General features: G+C 40.6%; 1 protein-coding gene across 2 annotated transcripts in view; it reads right to left on the bottom strand.

Moving 5' to 3' along the window:
* ADGRE1 (adhesion G protein-coupled receptor E1) overlaps window positions 1–13,924 on the bottom strand; it is a 69,297-nt gene extending 55,373 nt beyond the window's left edge. For both annotated transcript variants that reach the window (XM_053586174.1, XM_053586173.1), the window contains exons 1-2: window positions 13,861–13,924; window positions 10,838–10,900 (exon numbers count right to left, since the gene is read on the bottom strand). In XM_053586174.1, the coding sequence (XP_053442149.1) occupies window positions 10,838–10,900; window positions 13,861–13,891 (94 nt within the window). In that variant the 5' untranslated portion in view covers window positions 13,892–13,924. The remainder of the gene's footprint in view (window positions 1–10,837; window positions 10,901–13,860) is intronic.
* Window positions 13,925–14,810: the final 886 nt, after the last annotated feature.

The raw sequence follows: 14,810 nt of genomic DNA on the forward strand, positions 1-14,810 counted from the left end.
GAACACTCCATACCAAAGATAAAGAATATACATTCTTCTCATCGCCCCAGGGAACATTCTCCAAAATTGATCATATCCTAGGACACAAAACAAACCTCAACAGAATCAAAAGAATTAAAATTTTACCTTGTATCTTCTCAGAACACAAGGCGCTAAAGGTGGAACTCAACTCCAACAAAAACGTTCAACCCCACACAAAAGCATGGAAACTAAACAACCTTCTGTTGAATGATAGTTGGGTGCAGGAAGAAATAAAAGAGGAAATCCTTGAGTATAACAACAATGAAGACACAAGCTACCAAAACATGTGGGATACTGCAAAAGCAGTTTTGAGAGGAAAATTTATTGCTTTAGATGTCTACATTGGAAAAAAAGAAAGAGACAGTATCAACAAACTCACAAGCCATCTGATGGAATTAGAAAAAGAAGAACAATATAAGCCTAAACACAGTACAAGAAAAGAAACATGCAATATTAAATCAGAGATCAATGAAATTGAAAACAAAAGAATCATTCAGAAAATTAATGAAACAAGGAGTTGGCTTTTTGAAAGAATAAATGTAATAGATGAACCTTTGGTCAGACTAACTAGAAATAGAAAAGTAAAATCTCTAGTAACCTCAATCAGAAATGATAAAGGGGAAATAACAACTGATCCCACAGAGATGCAAAAGATCATCTCTGAATACTACCAGAAACTCTATGCCTAGAAATTTGACAATGTGAAGGAAATAGATCAATATTTGGAATCACACCCTCTCCCTAGACTTAGCCAGGAAGAAATAGAGCTCCTGAACAAACCAATTTCAAGCACTGAGATCAAAGAAACAATAAAAAAAGCTTCCAACAAAAAGAAATGCCCAGATCCAGATGGCTTTACACCAGAATTCCATCAAACCTTCAAGGAAGAGCTTATTCCTGTACTACAGAAATTATTCCAAAAAATTGAAGAGGAAGGAATCTTCCCCAACACTTTCTATGAAGCAAACATCACCCTGATACCAAAACCAGGAAAAGACCCAATTAAAAAGAAGAATTTCAGACCAATTTTACTAATGAATATAGAAGCAAAAATTCTCAACAAAATTCTAGCCAACAGATTACAGCTTATCATCCAAAAAGTCATACGCCACAATCAAGTAGGTTTCATCCCAGGGATGCAAGGCTGGTTTAACATACACAAATCCATAAACATTTTTCACCATATCAACAGAAGCAAAAACAAAGACCATATGATCCTCTCAATAGATGCAGAAAAAGCATTTGATAAAATCCAGCATCCTTTTCTAATGAGAACACTGAAGAGCATAGGCATATGTGGCACATTTCTAAAACTGATTGAAGCTATCTATGATAAACCACAGCTAATATTTTACTGAATGGAGAAAAAAATGAAAGCTTTTCCTCTTAGACCTGAAACAAGACAAGGTTTTCCTCTGTCTTCATTACTATTCAGCATAGTTCTGGAAGTTCTAGCCAATACAATTAGGCAAGACAAGAAAATGAAGGATATCCAAATGGGAGCAGAGGAGGTCAAACTCTCCCTCTTTGTTGATGATATGATCTTATCTTTAGAGAACCCCAAAGGCTTAACCACAAGACTCCTGGAAGTCATAAAAAAATAATGTTTCAGAATATAAAATCTATGTCCACAAGTCAGTAGCCTTTGTATATGCCAATAACAGCCAAGATGAGAGGTTAATTAAGGACACAACTCCCTTCACCATAGCTTCAAAATAAATGAAATATCTAGGAATATACCTAATAAAAGAGGTGAAGGATCTCTATAGAGAAAATTATGAAATCCTAAGAAAGGAAATAGCAGAGGATATTAACAAATGGAAGAACACACCATGCCCATGGCTGGGAAGAATCAACATCGTTAAAATGTCTAAACTTCGCAAAGCAATGTACCTATTCAATGCCATCCTATTAAGATACCAACATCATACTTTCAATATTTGGGAAAAAATGATTCTGTATTTTGTATAGAACCAGAAAAAAACCCTGTATAGCTAAAGCAAGTCTTAGTAATAAAAACAAAGCTAGGGGCATCAGCATACAGATTTTAGGCTGTACTACAAAGCCATAGTGGTCAAGACAGCATGGTACTGGCACAAAAATAGACATTTGGAATTGAATAGAAAACCAGGAGATGAAACTAACATCTTACAACCAACTAATCTTTGATAAAACAAACAAGAACATACCTTTGGGGAAAGACTCCCTATTCAATAAATAGTGCTGGGAGAACTGGATATCTACATATAAAAGACTGAAACTGGACCCCCACCTTTCTCCACTCACAAAAATTGATTCAAGATGGATAAAGGACTTAAATTTAAGGCATGAAACAATAAAAGTCCTCAAAGAAAACATAGAAAAAAGCACTGGAAGATATGGGCCTGGGGAAAGACTCATGAAGAGGACTGCCATGGCAATTGCAACAAAAATAAAAAAATGGGACTTAATTAAACTGAAAAGCTTCTGTACAGCTAAGCAGACAACAACCAAAGCAAACAGACAACCTACACAATGGGAAAGGATATTTGCATATTTTGAATCAGACAAGTTTGATAACTAGGATCTATAGAGAACTCAAATTAATCCACATGAAAAAAGCCAACAATCCCATTTATCAATGGGCAAGAGACATGAATAGAACCTTCTCCAAAGAGGACAGATGAATGGCTAACAAACATATGAAAAAATATTCATTATCCCCATTTATTAGAGAAATGCAAATCAAAACCACCCTGAGATACCATCTAACCCCGGTGAGAATGGCCCACATCACAAACTCTCAAAACTGCAGATGCTGGCTTGGATGTGGAGAGAACGGAACACTTTTACACTGCTGGTGGGACTGCAAACTAACACAACCTTTTTGGAAGGAAGTATGGAGAACCCTCAAAGCACTCAAGCTAGACCTCCCATTTGATCCTGCAATGCCATTACTGGGCATCTACCCAGAAGGAAAAAAATCCTTTTATCATAAGGACACTTGCACTAGACTGTTTATTGCAGCTCAATTTACAATCGCCAAAATGTGGAAACAGCCTAAATGCCCACCAACCCAGGAATGGATTAACAAGCTGTGTTATTTGTACACCATGGAATACTATTCAGCCATTTTAAAAAATGGAGACTTTACATCCTTCCTGGATGGAAGTGGAAGACCTTATTCTTAGTAAAGTATCACAAGAATGGAGAAGCATGAATCCTATGTACTCAATTTTGATATGAGGACAATTTATGACAATTAAGGACACAGTGGGGGTGGGGAAATGGGAGAGCAGAGAGAGAAAGAAGGAGGGGTGGGGGAAAGGAAGAGCAGAGAGGGGGAAGGAGTGGGTGGGGCCTTGGTGTGTACCACAGCTTTTGGAGGCAAGACACAATTGTAAGAGGGACTTTCCCTAACAAATGCAATCAGTGTAACCTGGTTTCTTGTACTCTCAATGAATACCCAACAATAAAAATAAATGTACATATACACAGTGGAGTATCAGTTGGCCATTGGAAAGAACGAGATTCTGTCATTTGCAACTGGAGTACATTATATTAAGCAAAACAAGCCAGGCACAGAAACACAAATAGCACACATTCTTATTCATGTGTGGGAGGAAAACAAACTGAACTCTGGGCTTAACACAATGGTTCACACCCGTCATCCCAGCACTTTGGGAGGCTAAGGTGGGAGGATTACCTGAGGCCAGGAATTTGAGACCAGCCTGGGCAACTGAGAGAGACCCCATCTCTACAAATAGTTTAAAAATTAGCTGGGCATAGTGATGCACACCTATAGTCCCAGGTACTCAGGATTGGATGTGAGGTCTGAAAGGAAAGGAACCAATGATAATGCCCAGTGTTAACTGGTGGGGTGGGGAAACTCCTCATAAAGTACCAGATAAAAAATAGAAAGGATGATGATCATATTGATGTACACAGCTATGATTTAATAAAAAATAAAAAATAAAAGAAAATAGAAAGGATGGATCATCATCATTATTATTATTAATCATCATCATCATCATTGTCTTCATGATGTTTTCCACTCTGGTTATTGTCACGCTAGTTTTGAGATCCAGGCTGCTCTCTCCTCTGATGTGCCTTGTTTATTTCCCTTCCCTGCATGAGGCCTCAGATGGTATCTCTCTCCTCACTGCCAGCTTCCTCTTTCCTCTGCAGAGGCAACCTTTCTCTTTACAGATTTCCTGTAATTTACTAGTGTGGTCTCTTGATGCTATGAACTTCCCAATACCCTCTTCCTCCAGCCCAATTCCTCGAGACTCAAAAATCACCCAAAACCAGATCAACAGCCCCGCCCTGCATGACAGTCATCTGCCTACCTGCCCCACTCATTCCCTGCCCTGTCCATGCTCACCTTCACTCAGTTCTCCAAACTCTCTTCAACCTCAGCAACCTTGGCTTCAGTTAAGCAAACACACCCTCTCCCACCATGCTCCCTTTGCTGGATAACATCAATCCATCCATCCTTGTGTGTCCACTGAACCACTTCCTCAAGGAATTTTTCCAAACCATCTCAATAAAATTTGTCTTTTAAAAAAAATCCCCCCACTCGGGCGGCGCCTGTGGCTCAGTCGGTAGGGCACAGGCCCCGGCCAAACTGCAACCAAAAAATAGCCGGGCGTTGTGGCGGGCGCCTGTGGTCCCAGCTACTCGGGAGGCTGAGGTAAGAGAATGGCTTAAGCCCAGGAGTTGGAGGTTGCTGTGAGCTGTGTGGGGCCATGGCACTCTACCAAGGGCCATAGAGTGAGACTCTGTCTCTACAAAAAAAAAAAAAAAAAAACCCACAAATGACAACTCACATCTAAAAAAATACAATAATAATAATAGAACCTAAACAATTTTAAGAAGAAAAATAAGTTGGGGTAAGTCTAAAGTTTACATAAACAATAGCTATGTTATCAAATCCAATTCTGGTAGGAAAAAAGCAACAAACATACACATTTGGGGTGAAGAAACATTTAAAATTATCCCACTTTTTTTCTACACCTTTGTTCACCATAGTTTATAGGTGTGCTCTGTTATAATACAGAGTAAATAAAGCATTGGGAGAGTTGGTCAAAAACAGTTAAGTTTTTCAAATCCCTCCGCCTTTATAGACTCAGTCTTCTTGTACCCATCGGTGCCTGTGTTGCCCAGGCTGGAGTGCAATGGCGTCATCACAGCTCACTGAAACCTCCAACTCCTGGGGTCAAATAATCCTTCTACCTCAGCCTCCCAAGTAGCTGGGACTACAGCCACATACCACCAGCCTAGCTAATTATTCTTATTGTTTTTGTTTGTGTGTGTGTTTGTTTTTTGGAGAGATGGAGGCTCGCTATATTGCCCAGACTTGTCATGAATTCCTGGGCTCCAGAGATCCTCCCACCTCAGACTCCAAACTGTTGGGATTACAGGCATGAGCCATGGTGCCTGGCAAGATACCATAGTTTTTTTTTTCAAGATCCTAAAGGCAAAGGAGGAGGAGGATGGAGTGAAGAAAGGGGAGGAGGAGGAGAAGAGGGGGGCAGGACGATGTTAACATTAGCAAGCACTTACTACTACTACTACAAGGACCAGTCCAGGAAAAAAAAAAAAAAAACCTGTGTTTTATCTCACTAAATCCTTAGTTCTCTTGCCATTTTCATGGAAACTGAAGTCCTATGCAATTAACTGAAAAGACCTAACATCATCATGGCAAATACTGGTACCAAAAGTCCCAAGAGCCCAGGAAGGAAACACGAGCTTCAACAGCACCACTGTGGAGTCAAATTCTCATAAGTACACCACTGCAAGGCCTATGAGTCAGATGGCAAGCTGAGGCATGCAGGCATGCACACAAGGTCTAATTCCCTCATGTTCAAGGAATCCTCTTGCCAGAAATGCTCTACCACCTCAACTGCAGATTTAAATCAGCAAGCAGAGGAAACAGAAGTTGTTAGATCTCCTGGAAATGTAGTCACAAGCCATTTCCTCACTCGGTAAGCCCCACTGGCTAGACACACTGCAGGTGTCTCTGCAGGGCCCTTTCTTTTTCTTTCTTTCTTTTTTTTTTTTTTATAGACAGAGTCTCACTTTATCACCCTTAAGCAACCTCCAAGTCCTGGGCTTAGGCAATTCTCTTGCCTCAGCCTCCCAAATATCTGGGACTACAGGCACCCACCACAATGCCTGGCTATTTTGTTGTTGTTGTTGTTGTTGCAGTTTGGCTGAGGCCAGGCTTGAATCCACCACTTTCAGTATATGGGGCCAGTGCCCTACCCACTGAGCCATAGGCGCTGCCTGCAGGGCCCTTGACTCACTCAAAAATCCTCATCTCAAATATGAATTGTATATGTCTAAGAGGTATAATGGAATGTTTTGATATATGTATACAATGTGTGATTAAATCAAGCTAATGAACATAACCATCACCACACATCCATATCATTTTTGTGTGTGGTTTGTCAATTAAAATAAGATTTTTTAGAAAGAATAAAGTACAAATTATTTCATGAAAAAGCAAAAATATCCTCATGTCAGGCTCCGCTTCTAAAAAAGAACTAACCCTTTTCACATGGAAATGTCTATCCTATCCCAACATTGTTTGGAAGCACATAACTTGTTAATATCATAGGCTCACAGCTGGAGAGGGGTTTGCCTCAGAATGAATTATGCCTTGAGTCTCAGCCATACCTGATTTGTACACTCCTCTAGACTTTGGTCTTTTGAGATGATGCTGGAATGAGCTAATGCTTTGAGGCCAGGTGGCATGGCTCATGCCTGTAATCCTAATACCCTGGGAGGCTGAGGCAGGAGGATCACTTGAGGATAGTAATTCAAGATCAACCTAAGTGAGAGTGAGACCCAACTGTTGGGATTACAAGCATGTAATCATCTCCACAAAAAAATAAAATCATTAGTCAGGGATGATACCACTACTCCCAGCTACTTGTGAGGCTTAGGCAAGAGGATCCCTTGGAGGCTGCAGTGAGGTATGAGTCATGACAATTAAGTTCACAAATTCATCCTAGAAAAAGTTCTCTGAAAAGTGGAATAGGCATTGATTTCAGAGCATTGCTTCCCAACAGGAGTACCTCAAAGGCAACTGCAGTGATGCTCACCAATGAGGTATATAGCACCTTTTCTAGGCTGAGTTTGTAAACTTAATTTTTTGACCTATATGATGGTTCCAGAGCACTCTAGCCTAGAAGAGGCAAAACCATGTCTATAAAAAAAAATTTTTAGGGTTGTTGGAATGAAATTAATGTATTTTGATGAAATGAGTGTATTTTGTATGTTAGATACATAGGATTTAGGGGAGCCAGGAACAAAACATTATGGTTCGATTATATTCCCCAAGTTCATGTGTTGGAAACTTAATCCCTAATACAGTAGTGTTGAGGGATGAGACCTTTAAAATATGATTAGATCAAAAGGCAAGAGCCATGATCATATTGATGTACACAGCTATGATTTAATAAAAAAAAAAAAGGTAAGAGCCCTCATGAATGGATTAAGGTCATCATCGTGGCAGTGTGTCTATTATATCAGGGAGTCTGGCCCTCTGTTTATCGCTTTCTCACGTACCCTCCCCTGCCTTTCCTCCTTTCACCTTCTGCCATGGGAATGACACATCTGACAAGAAAACCCTTGCCAGATGCCAGCACCATGCTCTTGGGCTTCCCAAACTCCAGAACTATGAGCAAATAAATGTCTTCATAAATTACCCTGTTTTAGGTATTCTGTTACAATGTCACATTAAAAAACAAAACAAAACAAAGCAAAGATAGCTACTGCATTGGTCAGTGTCTATCTAGAAAGTTCCCACCTCACAGCCAGTCCTGTTGAGCAAGGTGTTCTCTGATACTTGCTTGTTGACTCATAGCAGGTCTTTCAGAATCAAGACAGCAAAAGTGTCAAGTTTTTTAACTGGTTCAGGAATAAACTGGGGGGGGGGGGTAATTGTAGTATTTTCTCTGCCTTTGGATATTTAAATAGTTCTATAATAAAAATAAAATGTTTGGAGACATCTTTCCAAGTCCATTTATGTAAACCTACCTCATGCTTTTCTACAGCTGCATAATATTCCATTGTATCCATCCAGGGACTAGATTTGTGCCAAAGATACCTAGCCAGCCAAATACCAAACCAAAACACTAATCTATACTCCTTCTCCATGGTTGGATCTGCCTCTAGGAGGAAGCCACCCACTCATGGACTACATTTCCCAGGAATCATTGCATCTAGCATGAGTGGAGGTGACAGATGTTGGTACCAGATATGAGTTTTTATAAAATACATGCATCTTATCCCTTGTCTCTTGCCTCTTCTGCCACTATCTGCTGGTGGGATTGTAAACTAATACAACATTTCTGGAAAGAGGTATGGAGAATTCTCAAGGAACTAAAGTTGACCTACCATTTGATCCTGCAATTCCATTACTAGGTATCTACCCAGATCAACAAAAATCATTTTACCACAAAGACATTTGCACCAGAATGTTTATTGCAGCCCAATTCATAATTGCCAAGTCATGAAAACAACCCAAATGCCCATCAATTCATGAATGGATTAACAAATTCTGGTATATATACACCATGGGGTACTATTCAGTCATAAAAAGAGGGAAACTTTACATCTTTTATGTTTACCTAAATGGAGCTAGAACACATTCTTCTTAGTAAAGCATCTTAAAAATGGGGAAAAATTATCCAATGTACTCAATACTATTAGGAAACCAATATATAAACACTTACACACTCATGTGAATGATAAAACACAAATACAGTCTAGCAGAGGGAAAGGGCCAGAAAGAAGAGGAAAAGGGAGGATTATTGGTGGAAGGGGGGAGGGCATTTGGTGGGATCTCACCTAATGTGCACAATGCAAGGGTATATTTCAAAATTTTAAATGTCAAGTAAGTGTGGTGATGGCTATGTTAATCAGTTTGATTTAAGCATTCCACACAGTATATCAAATCATCACATTGTACCCCATAAAAGTATACAGTTAGAATTTTAATTTAAAAATAATTAAAGAATTAAAAACAAAAAAAGCTGGGCGGTGCCTGTGGCTCAGTGAGTAGGGCACCGGCCCCATATGCCAAGAGTGGCGGGTTCGGACCCAGTCCCGGCCAAACTGCAACAGAAAAATAGCCGGGCATTGTGGCGCGCGCCTGTAGTCCCAGCTACTGGGGAGGCTGAGGCAAGAGAATCACGTAAGCCCAAGAGTTAGAGGTTGCTGTGAGCCGTGTGACGCCACGGCACTCTACCCGAGGGCAGTACAGTGAGACTCTGTCTCTACAAAAAAAAAAAAAAAAAAAAAAGCTAACTTAAGGGAGGAAAGAAGACAGGTAGAGTAAATTCACATCTAATCAGTGCAATGCACATATTCTGAGTGAGGGCACACTTATAACCTTGACTTAAAGTGTACAAAATCAAATTATGTAACCCCTGTAATATTCTGAAGTAAATTTTTCAAAAATTTGAAAAGAAAAAAAGAAAAGAAATGTACCCCAAAAACTAAGAACAGATGCACATGGGTGGTAGAATTGTAGATGACTGCTCCCTCTAATTGCTATATAGGCTGTAATTTGGATTCTATTACTTTCATAATAAAAAACTAGTTTAAGACCCTGAAGATCTACTTAATGTGGATCTACAGTTGACACAACAGTTACTTAGGAGAATGGCTTGATTAGTCTACTTAGGGGATATACAATGTAAGAAGCCACGTTTTGCCTACTAAGATTTGCATGATTGGAAAAATGATATAAATTAAGGAGAATGGTAGGGGTTACCATTAGCATAATAAAGATAAATTAGTAGAAGAAAGGAGAAGAACAAAATCCCTTTTATGGCCTTTATTGGACACCAACATTGTCAGCTTCATCACACTGAATAAAAACATTAGAATTGGTAATATATGTATTTCAGCAAAGCTTTATATGTATGTACCTAAATAGACATATACACACAGAGATATATTTTTGTATCAAATAAACTAGGAAAAATGCTTACTCTGAAAATCTCCTGAGAAATTGTCTAAAGACCCATCTTTAGGGTTGGGTTGTTGTTGTTTCACTGCCATTCATTGGCTCTGTTTTAACTACAAAAATAAACAACATACATTTTAAAAAAGAATAAGGCAGCGCCCTGGCCACATACACCAATGGTGATGGGTTTGAAACCAGCCAGGACCAGCTGAAACAATGACAAATGCAACAAAATAAATAGCTGGGCATTGTGGCAGGCGCCTGTAGTCCCAGGTACTCGGGAGGCTGAGGCAAGAGAATTGCTTAAGCCCAAGAGTTTGAGGTTGCTGTGAGCTGTGACATCACAGTACTCTACCAAGTGTGACATAGTGACACTCTGTCTCAAAAAATAAATAAAATAAAATAAAATAAATAAAACATGGAGGAGCCCTTTGGGGTTTTTTTCCACATGGAATTGTAGTATGAGTAACTTTCATACCCAATCCTTCCACACTACCATTTACAAAGCTCACACCATGTACGAACCAGGTGGTTTACAAAGTTACCTTTTTGAATTAAAGCTTCACAACACGCTTGTGAGATAGGAACCATTGTTACCTGTATTTCACAGTGGAGGAAACTGAAGATCAGAAAGGTTAGGTAACTTGCTAAGATCACATAGCAATCCAAAGCACAAAGAAAAGAGCCTGGATTGGAAATCAGGACTCCTGTGTGTTAACTCTTGCTCTGCCACTAAATATATCCCAGCAAGCATCCAAGTGAGCTACCAGAGCATTCAGACAAAAGAGCTCTTCTCCCCAGGGAAACTTCGTCACATCAGGCACATAGATCCTCAGATCCGCACAGCAAACTTACCCGCTGTCGTGGTAGCCACGGTGGATACTACATGCATTTTCCAGCTGTATATACCACAACACCCTGTGAAGACAGAAAAAAAAAAAAAAAAAAAAGCACCCTGAACCACCAAGAAAAGAAAAACACTTTTGTTCACAACCTGAAGAATCACTCCTGGGTTGGCCTCACAGAGGGTGAGGCTAGATGAGAAACCCAGCTGGCTGAGAGACAAAACTCTTTCAGGTAATCTTGCCAGTGACCCTTCTTGATTTTCTACAATTTGTTTTTGTTTTTCATCACGTTCGTCTTTATCTTTGTTTTCTTTTCAATTACAAAAATTGTCCCAGCTTTTTTTTTTTTCAAACATATACATTGAAGGCTCGACACCTGTCGCTAAGTGGTTAGGGTGCCTGCCACATACACTGGGGCTGGTGGGTTTGAATCCACCCAGGCCTTCTAAAACAACGACAAGTGCAATAAAAAAAAAAAAAATAGCTGGGTGTTGTGGCGAGTACCTGTAGTCCCAACTACTTGGAAGGCTGAGGCAAGAGAATCATTTAAGCCCAAAAGTTTGAGTTTGAGGTTGCTGTGAGCTATGATGCCATGGCACTCTAACCAAGGGCAACATTGTGAGACTCTGTCTCAACAGCAACAACAACACACACACAGCAATACACACACATGCACACACATTGAAGTGTATATTCTTTTTTTTTCTTGAGATAGAGTCTCTTTGTTGCCTTCTGCAGAGTGCCCTGGCCTCATAACACACAGCAACCTCCAACTCCTAGGCTCAAGTGATCCTCTTGCCTTAGCCTGACAAGTAGCTGGGACTACAAGCACCTGCTACAACACCCAGCTAGTTTTTAGAAACAGTGTCTCACTCTTGCTCAGGCTAGTCTTTTACTCTTGATCTCCAGCAATCCACCACCTGTCTCGGCCTCCCAGAGTGCTGGGATTACAGGCATGAGCCAGTGTGCCCAACATAAAGTATTCTTAAAAGGGGTGCTGTCTCCTCCAAGGGAGGCAAACTTGCTTCTTAAGGAGATTTTTTTTAAATTTATTATTTTTTTAATGTGTAAGACACATGTGGATATCTATATGTAACACATGTAGATGTACAGTGTATCTGTGACATTTAAATTTCCCGAGAGGGCAGGTGGTTAGATCTTAAGTGTTTGAAAAACAGTGCAGCCTCGCAGCATGCAGCTTCCCCAGCACAACATCATCAGCATCACCAGTATCACCATATCATCTTCACAACTCTTTGCTGATTAGCTTCAAGGTAGAATAAGGGTTGCTACTTAACACCAGTGCCGATGCCCTAAAATGACTACTCTGCACCTCTAGATTTGATGTCCATGAGCCAACTATTTCTTCTAATAGAGCCTGCCAATCAACAGCTCCCACAGTGGCTGGGTGTGGTGACCATGCCTATGATTCCAGCACTTTCAGAGGCCAAGGCAGGAGGATCACTTGAGGCTTGGAGTTTAAGACCAGCCTGGGAAACACAGCAAGACCCTATCTCTACAAAAGTTTGTTAAAAATTAGCCAGGTGTGTTGGTGGGCACCTTCAATTCCAGCTACTTGGGAGGCTGGGGTGGAAGGAATGCTTGAGCCTAGGAGCTCAAGGCTGCTGTGAGCTATGACTGCACTACCACACTCCAGACTGGATGACAGAGCAAGACCCTGTCTCTAAGTACAAAGAAAAAAAAGCCCCTAGACCCAAATTCCCATCCATTATCACTAACAAAAAATTCTTTTGCTCGGTAATTATTTTAAAGCCCACACAGTATAGTGTTTAAGTATGCAGGCTCTGGAGTAAAAACATGATGGTTTAAAAATATGGCTTTAACAATTAATCATCACTTAGCCTTGGAAAATTTATTTAATCTTTTTGTGCCTCAGTTTCCTCCTTGGTAAAATAGGGGAACCAGATCCACTGTGCAACAGCAGAGGAGAACCAGGCTTACAACTAAGAAAATGTTCCCTATTCTTACGTTTTATGACAATGACAAAAAGTCACAAAATGTAGAAGAAAAACAGCAACATGAAACATAAACAAGGCCAGGACAAACCGATGCCTGAAGAAAGAGAAGTAAGAGTAGACAGGAAGGTTTCATCTCAGTGTTCAGGTCTTGGTGCAAACCTCCACAGAAGTGTCTTCTCTGACTTCCCTTCATTCCAACACCCAGTCCTATTTTATGACAACTTATTCAGTAGCACTTATCACTACACAAATTTCTTTTGTCTGCTTATTATCTGGTGCAACATAGTGTAATGCTAATAAGGCATACAGATGCTCAAATCAGATGGCCTGGTTTGAAACCCTGGCTCTACTTATTGGCTATTTGGACTTGAGCAAGTTATTTTATCTCTTTTGCCTCCATTTTCATCTTTGAAATATGAGGCTAATGATAACCCAATATCATAGAAATTTTATGACGTTCTGACTTTAAAGAACTTAGGACAATGTTAACTGAGTGACTGATGTGACAGTCCCTGGCTTCTTCTCTGTCTGCCCTTAACCCTAACCCTAACCCCATGAGCACAAAAACCTGTCTGTTTGTCCATTACTATATCTTCAGTGCCCACCTAGAACAGCACCGGTCACACAGCAGATACTCAGGAAATCTCTTCTCCAGAAACGCACAGTGGCACATATCTGTAATCCCAGTACACTGGGAGACTTAGGCAGGAGGATCGCTTGAGGTCAGGAGTTCAAAACCAGCCTGAAATCAAGACACTGTCTCTACTAAAAATAGAGGAATTAGCTGGTCATTTTGGCTACTTGGGAAGCTGAGGTAGGAGGATCACTTGAGCCCAGGATTTCAAGACTGCAGTGAGCTATGATGGCACCACAGCACTATAGTCTGGCCAAGAGAGTAAGACTGTCTCACAAAAAAGAGACAGAAAAGAAAAGAAACTATACGTATGGAATTTTGTCAAAGGGGCCCCAATTAAAGTATTTGCAACATCCAACCCAGTGCGTCATTCAGACCTCGTCCAGAACCTGCAGCGCCCCCATTCAGCTTCACACTCACCCCAGAAGAGGAGCAGGCTGAAGGGCCACATCACTTCTTGATTCTGCTGTTCCAACAAGGGAACCTTTTCTTCTCACCCAGGGTTTTTAATAACGGAAGGTATGGAATGAGAGGGAGGCGGGGCCAGAATTGCTCAATGCCCAGTGCATCACAGCCTATTTTTGCTGAGTTGTTGGCTCTAAAGGACATCCTGAAAAACTCTTCATTTCCCCCTTTCTCCATAATAAAGGGAAGTTAATCTGGCCAATGTGTGCTATTCTCTACTGCTCCCTCTGTCTCTCTCTCTTTTCGTTCCTCACCAACATCTATCTCCCTATCTCTCATCACCTTCTTTAACTGCACCCAATAAACGAGTTTCCATCTCCTGCCCCTGGTGAAGAAAGCCCCAAACTTAAGGGTCTCTTCCCAGCCTGCCACACAAAAATAGCTTTTAAATGGCCATAATGTGCTGAACACATTACCAAAAAATATTAATTTCCTCACCATGTCATCTTCATAAAGTGGGAATTCCCCTGCTTCCACTCAATGAAAGGAAACAGACTTGCAGAGGAAATTTAACTTGTCCCAGGTCACACAAACCCAAGATGTGAAACAAAGACCCTTTGGCTCCAGGGTCAAGAGCTTTAACTATTTCATCTTCCTTCAGACTTCAACTCTATCTGACCACTGTGCATTAGCACTCCCAACCCCTTCTCAGTTTCCTCATCTATCTCTGTCCTCTCTTCTCTCTTCTCTCTCCCTCTCATAAATATGGAAATTTAACAATATCTTAAGGTCTTCCAAATGGCCAGACATGATGGCTATAATCCCAGCACTATAGGGGGCCAAGGCAGGAGGATTGCTTAAGGCTAGGAGTTAGAGACCAGCCTGGACAACATAGTTGTTGGGGTTCCATCTCAGGGGCAGGATTTGTTAAGACTTGCAGAACTGGAGGTGACTGACTGAAGAAT

Source organism: Nycticebus coucang, chromosome 3 (assembly GCF_027406575.1).
Source record: "Nycticebus coucang isolate mNycCou1 chromosome 3, mNycCou1.pri, whole genome shotgun sequence".
Taxonomy (NCBI): Eukaryota; Metazoa; Chordata; class Mammalia; order Primates; family Lorisidae; genus Nycticebus; species Nycticebus coucang.